Consider the following 14,612-nt stretch of genomic DNA (forward strand, 5'->3'; position numbering starts at 1 on the left):
ACCGCGATCATCCTAAAGGCGGTTACTTTAGATTTAAGCTCCGTGCAAAGCGATGTGATCGCCCATGTAACCTATTGCCTGGTTCCCCCGCGGACCTCAGTTTGAAACATACACTTTCCCGGGACCTAAACAAAGAAACTGACTTTGGTTTGATGATACAGTAATACGAAATATGATTTGTAATTGCATTGACAGTCGATGTATTAAGCGGAGTTAATAGTAGGTTACATAGGTAACTAACATGTGGTTCCATATTAAGAATTCTTTAATTGTTTTAACAATTAAAGAATTCACGAATAATAATAATAATAATAATAATAATAATAATCCATTTATATAGCGCCTTTTCTACAAGATTCAAAGGCGCTGTTTACAAAAAATTAGATAGAACTAAAAAGTAAAAATAATCACAAGAAATTGACATTAAAACTAGACGCTAACTACAAAGTAGATAAATGTACACAACAGATAAAAAATCAGATAACAAATAAAAACGTCACGATTCATAAGCTCGCATAAAAAGAAATGTTTTAAGTTTGCGTTTAAAATCATCAATTGAGTTTGCAGATTTAATATCCTTAGGTAAGTTATTCCAAAGTTCCGGAGCAGCAACAGAAAAAGCTCGTTTACCATACGAATTGAGATTAAAATAGGGTTTAACTAATAAATTTCTATTAGAGGATCTAAGATTGCGGCTGGGTGTATACAATTGAAGGAGTTCCTGTATATAGATTGGAGCTCGATCATGTAGTACTTTGTAAGTAATTAACATAATTTTAAATTCAATACGAAAGGAGACAGGGAGCCAGTGAAGATCCCTCAGGACTGGAGTAATATGGCAAAATCTTGGACACTGGTTGACAAGGCGAGCAGCAGAATTTTGAACATGTTGAAGCTTCCGAATAAGATAGGATGGTAGGCCGTACAATAAAGAATTACAATAATCAAGTTTAGAAACTACGAAGGCATGGTAATGATCTTTGCAGCATCATAAGTAAGATATTTGCGTATGAAACCAATGTTACGAAGATGGAAAAAGGACGATTGACAGACTGCATTGACATGAGGTACCATACAAAGGGACTGATCGAAGATAACTCCGATATTGCGTGCACTAGGGGAGCAGGATACAGTCTAAGACCTAAGACCTTAAAAGGTTTTAGTGAATGACGTTCGTATTTTGTTTCAGCCTCCGACCTAAAGGATTGTGTTTCAAACCGAAATGTCCGGATCAAAGAATACATACATCTTCATGATATTTTTAGTCGCTTTAAAAGGAACAGTGTGGTCGTTAATTCTCAGTTTCGTTGCCCGGGGGGGGGGGGGGTGATTCGGGTTAATTTTTGCTGGCTATGTGCCGCTGGCCTCTCAGAGCCCCTACCCCCATTATAGTCTATTCCGTGGCCAGTTATAGACCCCATCTTAGTCACTTTTGGGCAAATATGTAATTTTTGCGATCCCAACTTAGTCACTTCCTATTTTTATGATTGAATGAAGAACACTTTACTTTTCATCTGTAGTACAAACATTCTGATTCGTTTGCTAACCGTAAATATGAAGAACAGTCTCACCCCAAAAAATCCGAAAATGTGCGACCCCATTCTAGAATTCTATTGAAAATGCGACCCCGCCCATTATAGTCAATCCAGTCGTAAATATGCGACCCCATCCAGCGGCACATCCCCATTACCCTCTTATAAGGCAGTACCTCCCCCCGGGTTTCATTGACGAGCAGCTGGTCACCCCATATCGTTTTCTATTGTTGGTTTTCACATGACGTCACTAAAATTCAAACTAAAAAACTATCGATCCTACCGAGATTTTACTTTCACAATGCATTAGAGCAGCTGAAAACTAATTTTCATAAAAAATTTTCGCTTCAAAAGGGTTCTTGGTTTTGTGGTAGAGTACGCTTGAATTTCTAAGCTTTTGCGTGACGCGACATTTACATGACGGCCAAGAGAGCTGTCATGTAGGTTAAAAAAATGACTTATTTTAGGACATTTTGCTATCTAAACAGTTTATGCATTAGAAAAAGTATTACTTTAATGTTTATGAGTTTCTCGAAGAATAAATTCACGCTTTTGTAGCCAAACACGGTAACAGGTGTTTCTGTTGGTTTCCGTCCGCCATGTTGGAGCTCATCCAAGTGAGCACCAGCGTGGCGTCTCTGTACAAATCTCTTTTAGTTTGGTTAAAACATTTCTTCGGATGTCTCGTATACGAAATATGCACCTCCTTTCACTTCCCAGATTCTGGACTTTATCTATTGAAAGGTTTTGATTTTTATTTTGATCTATTTTGAATGGCGTGACACTGAAAACCAGCAATTTGTACAATGTGGCGTGAGCAGGTAAGTGATATATCTCGTGATTGGTAGATGATGCGAGTGGCTTTTAGACACGTATTCCGCAATAATGGACGTTCGTCAGTGTTGGGTAGATTATACGAGAACCAAATGCCATCTTTGTTCAAAGGCACTAAACAATCCGAGGACATTACCGTGTCTTCACTCATTCTGCCTAAACTGTGTCGAAAACTTAGTGTATATTGATGGAACACGGCTTCAAGGAGAAGTCGAATGCCCAACATGTATGTCGCCTTTCCAAGTCTCGGAAGAATTCATCGATGATTTACCCATTCCATTTCTCTCAGGTCGATTCAAGGACACTCTGTTGGACGAAGCAATTCAAGGAAATGTTAATTGCTCGAATTGCGAAGGCGGTAACCGTATAGCTGCAATCTCCTTTTGTTATGTTTGCTGTCATTACTTCTGCTTTCGTTGTGATCAGGCTCATCATCGGCTGGAGTACACGCGGGGTCATCGTTATATCTTGCTTGAGAATTCCCATTCTTTGTTACGAAGGTTAGCTATGTGCCCAGAAGAAAACCATCAAGAAGAACCGCTGAGTTTATACTGCAAGAAATGCCGCAAATGCGTCTGCCAATTTTGTGATGAAGAGAGCCATTGGCGACATGTTGTCGAAAATGTTCAGGATGCTGCCGAACCAAAAAAGCAACAGATCAAGGAAACCTTGGTGCAAATAGAACAAGAGATCGCTGCGTTGAATGACAAAATCAAGGAAAGCAAGGAAACATTTGAAACTAGGAAGGAAGAAATCAACGCTGCACGTAGAACTGTAAAAACGTACGTGAATGCAGCTATTCATAGTTTAGAAAAACACAAGGAAGCTATGTTGACAGAATTAGATGATATCTATGCAAAGCTACAGCAAAGACATGCAGCCAAACAAGATAAACTGGGGTTGTTGGTCCAGCAATTAAAAAGTCCGGTAAAATACGGAAAGGACATTCTGAAAAGAAATTACGATGTGGAAATTTTGAAGGAACGACAAGCTCTCATCAATCGTTGCGTTTACCTTTTGAATTCTAGACAGGACTGGGATTCATTTCAGTTTCCTTGTGTGAAGTATATTGCTGATAAAAAAGCGTCATTTAAGGATGTTCGAGATTTGCGACCGGGTCGAGTGATCGTAAGTAACGCTGGCCCTATTGATGTTAGTGTACCACATGTGTACAAGCGAGCTTTTCAACTGGGATCCGATGGTTACTTAGATGAAAGTTATTCTTCTCCTCTTGGTGTTGCAGTCTGTAAAACTAGTGGAAACATAGCAGTAGCTGATAGAGGGAGAAGAAGAATTAGCCTCTTTAGTCCCGATGGAAAATATCTGAGACATTTTGGTGACTTACGAGATGGCTCCAAGAATCTGAGCTCGCCATACTCGGTTGCGTTCAGTTCGCTTGGTGAAATAATTGTCGTTGATTGTGTTAACTTAATGTTTTGTTCTAATCGTGGACTTTTTCTGAGCTATGTTGGAAACGTTGCTTTGCCAAAGTCAGTTTCTGTTTCAAAAGATGGGCAACTGATTGTCTGTGACAAAAAGGATGCCAAAGTTAAGGTTCTCTGCCCTTATACTAGAGAACTTTTGAAGTCCTTTCCAACTGATCCAGACTTTGAAAAATGCCAGCCCTCTTTTGCTATTCTTCATGGAGACAAATTCTTTGTTTCCTATCCAAAGAGGCATTGTGTCAAGGCTTTTAGTCATGATGGCGATTTCCTCTATGATATTGGAACTGAAGGATCTGGGCAAGAGCAGCTAGACAAACCTCAGGGACTTGCAATTGACAGGTTTAACAATCTTGTAGTTTGTGACAGTAACAAAAGCTGTCTGCAAGTGTACAAGCCAGATGGAAGGCACGTTGCCACAGTAGAGGGAGAGAACTCTAAGCTGATATCTCCTCAATTTGTTGCTGTCTCCAAGGATGGACACTTGTTTGTTACTGATTCAGGATGGGAAAGTGGAAAACAGTCTTGTATTCATATTTTCTACTGACTGTTGTTTACTAACAGTAAAGTAGCTTAATTCCCAACGTGTGAGTCGCTTCAAAGAAATGCTGTTTCCAAAGGTTATAATTCCAACACTAACAGCTTTAAATTAACAAATGTTTTTGGGAGAATATTTATTGTAACAAACCGGTTCCAGAAAGGTGTGTTTTCTTTGTGTAGTCAGTAATTCATTACACTTCCCAACACCAGTGAAAATTATTATAGGCCCCTTGACTGTTTGCTACTGTTTACTCTTACAGTTTTAAAAAGTACTCTGTAGGGCTATTTCACCGAAAATTTTCCAGGCCAGTGGACTAAAAGCTAAAGTTGCTAGTCATAACCCTAGTCTGTAGGTAAGACACGGTACATTCCTTTAAGCTCTAATTTCGAAAATGAACGTATACTCTTGTGCGGGCATTTTTCTGTACTTTCTCTTGTGTATATTAATGATGAGGCATGCATAATTATATCGTGAGCTTTTTCAGTTTGGTTACCAGCAGTCCTTGATCCCAGGAGATGGGGCCTGACTCAACAAAGTTTTATATGGGGAGGGTTCAACCCCTTACCCTTTAAGATACCATTAATTTTTTGACCGAAAAGGTACCCCTTTCGTATATTTAGTTAAGAAGGTTAAGTGTTGTAATTAGTTATTATTATAAATAATGTAATATAATCATTGTTCCTGAAAAGCCCCTTTGGCAAGGGAGCAAAATAAAGTATGTATGTATGTAAGAAGTTTGCATTCCTTTTAACTGCTGTAAATGCACTGTCTTTTTGATAGAAGGATTTTATGGCTGTGAAAAAGTCCAGAACATTTCCCGGCTTTGTGTTACATCATATAACCGGGAAATGTTGTGGTTTTTTTTTTCTCAGCCAAAAAATCCTTCTGTTAGCCCTCTCTAGACCAAAATGAAGTGAAATCCCTACCCTTTCATATACCTGCAGCGTTAAATAGGTACTCCCCGGCGGAGCCTCCCGTATGGGCCACTATTGGTAGTACCCCCCCCCCCCCGCCCCCCACGGTCCTTAATATGGACACCTTTTATTTTTTCTGTTACCTGCCTGGCAAAATAGAGCCGATTTTTCAGTGGTCAGCAATAGGTAATTAAAACGTTCAGTTTAAGTGTCACAGTTGCTATTCAATAAAAGAGTCTTTAATTAGACTTTGGCCAACACTGTTAACACTTCGTTTCACTTGTTCTGGAGCGATATGCGACCTTGAGTAGCACAATGATCAAGCAAATGCCGCCAGTACTAATGAGCAGAAAATACCTGCAGGAAAACAAGTATAAGACAAGACAAAATGTTAGTAATAGCCGCTAGAAGACAAGAAGAAGTTAGTCATTCAACTGCGAGGGCCACATCCACTTTCATCTCTTCATCCATAGTTTACATATATTATGACTTATAAGTCATGTTTTTTGGGATTTTCACGTTACCATGCTCCCAACCAACAGCATATCCCCAACATCCCTTACGTAAACCATCGCTCACTAAATGCCTATTGTTGTCGTCGATTCTCGGGACGCTGATCTACTTCCAGTTCAACAAAGTTTGTAGATCTGTCATATTACGCGCAATCATGCATAGACGCTGTGAAAGCGCCTCAACCATTGGTTCACTAGAATAAACGACGATACTTATTAATATGATGTAAGCGGCAAACTAATGCAGCGCGCTTTAATGTTTTCTTCTTTTAGCTCCTTTTGTTTAGAAGAATCGAAGAAGAATCACGTCATTCATATCCGCGAATTTCGCAGCACTTGAACGTTAAGAAACTCACATAACCAACAATCCCTTGACCAGGTCTGGCAAAAGACTTTCGCTAGAAACGTCAACTTCACAATCTTTCTACAGTGGCCAATTTCATCAACTCCGAGGCAATACCGGTACCACATCTTCTTTAGAAACCAAATTAAGCCCAGTACAAACGGACGCAACATTGTTGGCCAGCAACTCCCAACATTATAGGATGTTACATCGTCCGTTTACACACCCTGTTGCCTATTATCACGGTTGCGCAACCGTGGTTTGAAAACCGGTCAAACGTTTAGCTACGTGGAAACGGACGCCAATTATGCGCCAAATATGTCAGCCAACTTAAACGCACGTACCAATGTCCGTTAATCCAGTCCCACAAGCTGTTCATAGCAGCTTTGGAGAATAATCTTTTAAAGGCGTCCCTGAGACTGTTCATTAAGTCATCACTATCCACTGTGATGCAGAATCCAAACGAGTCGCAACACCCAGTATGAAGCTTGCAAGAGCTGCCGGGACGCTTAAGAAACACCCTTCCCAGATAGTAGCTGGCTGACACAGACTCCCTGCAACAGTAAATCAACAATACACAATGCTATGTCTCCTTGTTATAAGAGGCTCTTCAGATGGACTCTCGTTTCCTTTTCTTTTTTACTTCCCTGCTTGCCTAGGAACATTACAGGAACAATAAAAATATGGCAACCACCGCCCTTCAAAGAATTTTTCCCCCAGCAAGCACTACTGCACCGCACTTTTACGAGCGGATTTACTCCTATATGTTCATGCTATCATTAGAATATTTGAGAGGGCTAAAATAAGATAGCTTTGGCCGTAAATTTGCAGATTCTCTGTTTAACCCTATTCAGACCGCCCCCTCTAATAAATTGAATAAGGCTTAATAAAACCGTTCAAGTTAGACCGCCAAACTTAGCGAAATTTTTCTGGGAACATTTTAAAGTCATAGTGCCGTTACCTCAACATTGATGTTACCATGGCTACTGATTTGTTGCTGTCATTTTTTTTGAAAACTTGCATTTTTTTCATAAAAAAAAGGTTTTATTTCTATTTTTACTATTATTTTTGCCCACACTGGAGCAAACTGCCTTCTTAAATATCGATGTAAGGTTCATGTTTGAAAATGGGTTTTGACAAGGGGTAGATCGGATAATAAAAATCTACTATTTGGTTCTTAAAACGATAAATATAAAAACACGAAATAATTTCTTGGAGGTTCTAAAACAGTGTCGCAATTCCACCGACTTAATATAGACTCACAAGGCTGTTGTTGCAACAGACGTGGCACATCTCATCTGGATCGTCATGACATTCGCATTCATTGGTCCCATACAGGGCATATATTGATCCAGTACAGGCACCATCCAAGCAAGTGTTGGATCCGCTATTACATGTTACGTTTTGTCTTGGAAACTGTTTCAAATAAACCATTCCGATGTATCTAGCGTTCAAATGGTCCAAAAATCATGGTACCAGAGATTTGCAACAAAACCTTTTGTCGCACTGCATGGGAGTTTTCCTGTGTTTTACTGTGTTTCTGTTTGACACACGCGCGCTTGGGATTCTGGGATGACTCTACAGTCTTCAGAGCAGCATGTCCCTGCCACGTGACTGAAGAGGAAAAAGTAATGATAAAGAATCTTAACTGTGAAAAGAAATAACTGTCGTGCGTCTACAAATAGAAAGGGCTTGCAAACCATCTTTTTTAATCTACATCGCGCGTCTGGGCGAGCAAAAATCGAAAGTTGGGCAACGATTCGTGCAAAACTCCTTTACCAACACAGGCTACCATATTCCTCAATTCCAACAAAAATATGTCCTGTCGAGTAAGTACTCTAGCTTAGTTGGATAGATTTTCGATGTGAACTGCGCACTGGAGACTCGAGGTTTAATGGCTAGTATCCTATGTGCTAGTTTGTGCGGGAGGACGTTTCCCAGAGTTTTCCATAGCAAGCGTCTACGGCGAGCAGCCATTTGGGTCAACTTTTGCAGTTAGGCTGGCAAGGAAACGTTTGCTTCCCCGCCTTAATCTACGATCAGGTGTCCTTCCCTTGTTCTTTTTCCCTCCCGAAAAACAAAAAAAAAACGCTTGATAGTAGGTTATCCCCGCCTATTTTGCGCGTTAAGCCAACGCCCTAGGATGTATATAACCTGCACTGCATTCCTGGCCTCACTGTACATCCTGGTGTTCCACGCTTGTCATCTCTGGCCACACAGCACTTGACACTTCGTTGGTGTTCCACAATCACAATCTTCACCTTGCTCCACGATCTTGTTGCCACATTAAGAACCATTGTTATGAGCTGGTAATACGATACAGTTTTTTGTGAAACTTCAACTTTCACTCAAAGACATATGAGATATCAGCTGTTTTCTCTTGTGTAGAGAGGTAAGGGACGTTAACTACGTTCATTGCCAAAGAATTCGAGGTACAATTGGCGTAATTGTATTGAACACTTAATGACTGGTCCCGAGACAAACAAAATTAACCGTTACCCTCGGAACTAGTCTTTAAGTGATTTGTTATATAGCTGGAAATTTATTAAAGCTCGCTGTAACGGCGGTACGTCATTGGTGAACATTCGCGGCTAACAGTGCACTGTTACCCTCTGACGTCATAGATTTGCAATGTTGCCCGCTCAGAGATTTTGGCGGGAAACAGTTTCATTGTCGGATGTCTTGACGTTGTGACCTCGAAGTAACCATTGAGAGCACGCGCTGCTGGGAAAACATTTCCAGCTATATAACAATAACAATTATTGAATGAGGCTGAGCATGATCAGATCGAGGGGAATATTAGCAGAAATTCAGCTATTTCGTCTTGGGATAGCTGTGACCGGCATTTTTTTAGTTCGCTGTCTATTGACCAAGCATTCTCTTTTCTAGGCAAATATACCATCCATGAACCTCGTTTCCAAGCAAATACACCATCCAAACGATGGTATATTGCTCGCTTCTTCCTAATTTGGTCAACGCCTACTGGTTATGAAAAATTACCTGGGAGATTTGAGCCAATTATAAACGGTGAAATAATCTGAATGACTAATAATAGAGTTTAATTACGTTCCTCTTCCTCCTCCTCTCGTTGTTTCCTTTGAGGCATTCAAATTAGTCAAAAGAAAATAAACTCTCATTTATGCGTGATTGATTCTCATGGTTGTTTTTCAGGCAGCACTGTACGCGCTAGAAGAAGGAGGAATGTCAGTGAGTAAAGTTGAACGGAAGCATTTCATGGCCGCTTTATGTACACCCAAACCGTCCCTGACAACAACTCAACTCAAACAATGTTAGATGCACCTCGGTAATTACATCTCTTAATTTTGCGGATTGGGTACTCCCGTATAGAATTGACTTCTTTGATGTTGGAAAACATCTGATACAAAATTTATTTATTTATTTATCCATTTATAAACTTCGCCAAGAGACCTGGAACACTCTCAGAACAAGCCACATTACGAGGTCCAGAAAAGAATAAAAATAATAATATGGATAAGACTAATACTAACAATGATGACAGTGTACTTGTAGAAACAATAGAAACAGAAATAACAAACAGAATAGGGGCAAACATTAACAAAAGAATCAACAACATTCGATGGAGCAAGCTGGTCAATGACCGAGTAGTGTGGCAATTGATACACACACTCTTATAGGTCTGGGGCGGGGGGTTGACATCATAAACAGACTTAGTGAGATACAAGTAGTAATTAAAAAGTTCTTTCTTGAAATGCAAACTGAACAGTCAATGTTCCGGAGGTGGTATGGTAAAGTGTTCCAGTTTCTTGGGGCTCCGCAGTAAAAACTGTTCTGAAAGGTAACGTGAAACAAACAAAATTATAATTATTATGACAGACTTCATTTTGTGGGCGTGGTTTGAAGTTTATATAGTTCATGTCCTGTTTTTTCCTAATAGATACCGCAATCATTCTAAAGGAGGTCATTTTAGATTTAATCTCCGTGAAAAGCGATGTGATCGCCCATGTAACCAATTGCTTACGCAAGAGCTTGTCCTGATTTGTTCAGTAAGGGCGACGAAAAAAGGTCGAAACTAAACGCTTTGTAGCCTGAGAAAACGGTTAGCGTTAGGTAACATCGAGTGAAGCCAGATTGGACACCTTATGAATTTTACATAACGCGTTATTTCCATAATGGAACGAGACTGGAGTGTAGAATGAGGCTAGAGTAGCTGAAGAAACCAAAACTACAGAGCGCCAGTTATGGAGAGAACACAGTAGAGAGTTAAGCACTGATCTGCAGTGATTAGGGTTAAGCACTGAACTGAAAACGGTTAGGTTTCAAATATTGTAATGAGGTACGGCATATATAAGAACATGTATGTTTTAAAAATTACTGGATTTGGCAGCTAGTCCTCGATGGTGTAGTGGATATAGATGTAGGCTATAAAGCAAGTGACCCGGGTTCAAAGCATCACAGTGGAGTTTTTCTGTTTCACTTTTATATTACACAGTAAAGTTGGACTTAAGTTGTTCTTCATGTAATTTTACTTAAAGAAACAATCTGACTTCAGCCGATGTTACCTAATGCTAACCTGAGAAAACAGCCGAAATTACGCGACGTCACCACTGGTTTCCCCGCAAAATGACGTCTGGGAAACGAGCCCAGAAATTCTGCACTGATGACGCGTCACAATAAAGGTCTGGGTAGTGCTCTTGCATCTGTCATTTCGCGGGGAAACCACCGCTATAAAACAGACTTCGCATCATTTTAAACTTTTTCGCGATTTTCCCAATTCACCCCGTCACTTAAAAGAAGGGGATTTTGGCTGGAGCTGAAGAAAGGGGAACGCGCTCAAGTTCGGACAAAGATGGTAGAATTTATCGCCTTGCCGTCCCCGCCCCCAAGTAAACTTAAAATTTGGTCATTTCACGTCTTAATTGTGCAGTGAAGGCAAAGAAATGTACAAATAAGCGTGATGCACGTGCAGAGTTGTTTTGCTCATTAAACCTATTATTTTTTGACGTTCCCGTTGCCGTCGTCGTCGTGATTTCGTAAGGTCCCTATTTTCCAAGGCTAAACGCATTGTCGTTCTATTGACAGTTGTGAGCTAGTATTGTTAATATGAGCACAACTAATTTCACACTCTGTTTAAACAAGCACCTATTATGAATTTTGTACGAGTCGATATCTTTGTTTATGATGTTCTTTTTTTTGTCATCAGATACAAATAAAGGAAGATGTTTTGATGGTCGAAATTCAACTGTAAAAAAAGGAAAGGATGACTTAGTGAATTAGCATGCTTATTTTGTATTGCGATTCTTATTCTCAATCTTGATCTTCCTACAAAATGTTAATATATAGATTTAGCTAGGGCTAAAGTGAAGCTCTCTTTAATATTTATAGTTTCCTCTAAGAAAACAGTAATACTGAAGACAGGGTGCAAACAACGAAAACGGTAAAAAAAAAAAACAGCAATAGATCTAAATAGCAAAAAAAACGACTTTGCACGTGCACAACACTTTTTTTTTACATTTCCTTGCCGTTGTGTTGCACGACTAAAACGTGAAACTTCTTTTCACTTCCTATTTACACGTTTTATGGAGGAAATTTTTGTGTTCCTGTTCACTCTGTTTTTTCACTGCCGCTCATTTTCACTTTGGTAGCCGCTAACATTTCTCATTTTCTAACCGTCGCTATATAATTTTCATATTTTTCTTCCAACGAAATCGGTCTCCGTTGTTATTTAATTCTCGTTCTAGCTCTTTCCCTGTTATCTAAGTTAATGTAGACATTAAAATTTAGTGGAAAGAAAGACTCTTTTTTTTTTCTTTCTTTAAAAGTCCGGGCGGTCATGCGATTTACCGCTGAAACGAGCTAGTTGCTTGAAATGCAAACTTTCACCTCAGCTATAACATACCCCTCCCCCGACGGGCTGACGTCTGACTCCCTTCCCCCTCTCCCAGCGTCTGTACGGACGGGAGGTCGTACGCTGACGTCATAAAAAAACAGATGGATAGATAACATTACCAAATTTTCTTAGCTATGGGGCTCCGCTAATATATAGATTTAGCCAGGGCTAAAAGCGAAGCTCCCGTTAATAAATTCATAATTTAAATCAGACAATAAACTTGTAATCCACAGATTAGGGCACATTAATTTGACTTTTGAGGCAAAGGCTGAGTGATTTTAGAGAACAATCAGAATTTGACCGTCCAAGAGTGAAACAAGTTTTACATCAAGTTATTTGTACACCGAAAAATAGCAATCATGTTCGGTCACAGTAGATTAGGCCTGGAAAACAAATAGACCTATTCGTGTATTGTATTTGAATTAGCTGTAGCATCATAATGTGGCATTCACCAGTCTCTCCAACATTGCTCCGTTGAGAGACTATGGATAATTGGACAACCCCGAAATATAATTTTAAGAAACACATGCGCCACGATAGTCCTTGGTGGCAGCCAATTCACACGTTGCATTCCTCTGTCTAAAAGAGAGGCCAAAATAAAAATCAGGCCGGATTTTTTGTGTTCGACAAGTTTAGTTTACTAGTAAAGCTTGGTGACGGATCTGGTGGCGTGTAAACTAGACTTTTAAACATACGTTTTCTCATCACGTCTCAGGTAAACAGTACACAGACCTCGGACAGAATTTGTTCTTTTTTGCCCTATTTAAACCTATAATTCTGCAGTTTTTCACAATTTTGCAAGAGAATTTGCACTCATTCAACATCCACGACGATCAAAGCACGCGCTTCCTTTGCACAACAAATTATAGCATTGAATTATAAAACGTTTTCTGTTAGAAAAATATGGTCCTATGTGATATGCGGGGTAATAATTATGGGCTTTTAATGAAAACGATAAAAAAAATTCCCAAAATCACTTTTCGGCCAGCCGGACGGGTTCTCACTTTTGACAGGCACCAAATTTGCAGTGCGATTAATAGAGTTACCATTTTCGCTTCAACATAATAGAGAAATTGTCATGTTTAGGTTTTATTTCCCTTTATTCATTAAACTGTGTATGATTTTGTTATGTGTAATCTTTAAAAGCGAGTGATATTTACGCGCGGCGTTTTAAGTATTCCTACATGCGATGTTTATGTTCGACTGGAAACAACCGGTGCAGCGATGAAAATTGCGAGAGGGACTACTAACAATCAATAAAATAAGTTTAATTCGGTGAAACATGTACAGAGACAATATTTTCATTCACGAAGAGAAGTATTGAGAGTAAAGTGTCTCAGAAAATCATGAGTCAGGCAAGCATAAACTTATTTTTGTTTTAAGCCGGCTTCCCGGTGTTCGCTCTTTTTCAAGATGAACTCGAGGCAAGAAAATCGCTCAGAGCTTTCTGTTTACAGCCAAAATCATAACTAAATAATCTTCGGAACCTTTTCTTTGAATTTTCGGGTCAAAAAATGTCTAAAGGCTTTTTAAACCTGATACTATTGTAGGTTAGATCATTGCTCGTGTTTTAACTTAAGCCGCATAAACCATAGGCTCGACTTCAGGAAACCGAAAAAAAAAAACATTAAAAGCAATAATGGCTCAAGCTTATCAGTCGAGATGCTGCTTCTGAAGGTCATCAAGTGTTCCAGAATCGCTTGAAACTTTTCAACCTTCTTACGCCTCAAGCAAGGGCAAGTGAGTAAGCTCATTTTTGAAAACGATGCCATCCGAAATCGGATTTCCAATGACTTTGACAAGCGGTGCGTTTGTCAACAAAAAGCGCAATAAACAAACCAGCCACGAATTTCAGAACAATCTTGATAGCAGCTGTATTTCATTTTGTACACCAAGTAGAAAAAGACAGTTTATAACATCACGAGATGACACAAAACTCTCCCAGCTCCAGCTATCAGTAAGCAAGTTTCCAGACGCTGCAAAAAATTTTCCGCATAAACTCACCTGTCAAATTTTGACCAATCAGAACATAAAAATTGGACCTAGAGCGTGATCAACGCGTGACAGTGAGAAAAGTCAAAAGCGATTGCCTTCCCTGCATGTAAATGTAAAAGCCGGTTGAATTTTCGTGTCCGAGATCAGTTCGAAATCAACATTTTAAAAGAGCGGCTCATGAAACACGACTTATTTCATATGCATTTTAAAAAAATTGAACTTGAGCCTGCGATCATTTGAAAAGTAGCAACTTGTCAGCGAATACCTTCAAAATATTGCTCGAACTCAGAGGGTCGATACCTGAGCCCGCGATACGGTCAGGCGATACTGGTCAGCAGAAACACTGTTTTGACAGCTGTCAATTAATCAAAACATGGATGTACAATATCAGGTTGCAAGCTCCCAAACTAGCTAGAAAGTGTGAGATTAAACATTGGTATGCCTGTGGTGCGGACGGACGGAAGGTCGGGTGGTCGGTGTACGGCCGCGTGATTGCCGAACTTTCTGGGATGGAGAGATTTTCTATAAAGCTATGGGGCTTCGAATTGAGCCCGTGGTCAAATAAAATATCAGCGCAAAACTTTAAACACTACGTGACCTCAATAGATAGAAAAATGAGCCCGCGATCCA

The 14,612-nt window shown here is 39.7% G+C and overlaps 1 protein-coding gene across 1 annotated transcript; it reads left to right on the forward strand.

Annotated features, from left to right (window-relative positions):
• Positions 1-2,370: 2,370 nt before the first annotated feature.
• On the forward strand, positions 2,371-5,204 carry LOC140936984 (E3 ubiquitin-protein ligase TRIM33-like). The gene has a single exon (XM_073386498.1). It carries the CDS (start codon positions 2,418-2,420, stop codon positions 4,353-4,355), a length of 1,938 nt encoding a protein of 645 aa, XP_073242599.1. The 5' UTR covers positions 2,371-2,417; the 3' UTR covers positions 4,356-5,204.
• Positions 5,205-14,612: the final 9,408 nt, after the last annotated feature.

The sequence above is a fragment of the Porites lutea genome, chromosome 5, assembly GCF_958299795.1.
Source record: "Porites lutea chromosome 5, jaPorLute2.1, whole genome shotgun sequence".
In the NCBI taxonomy this organism is placed as follows: domain Eukaryota; kingdom Metazoa; phylum Cnidaria; class Anthozoa; order Scleractinia; family Poritidae; genus Porites; species Porites lutea.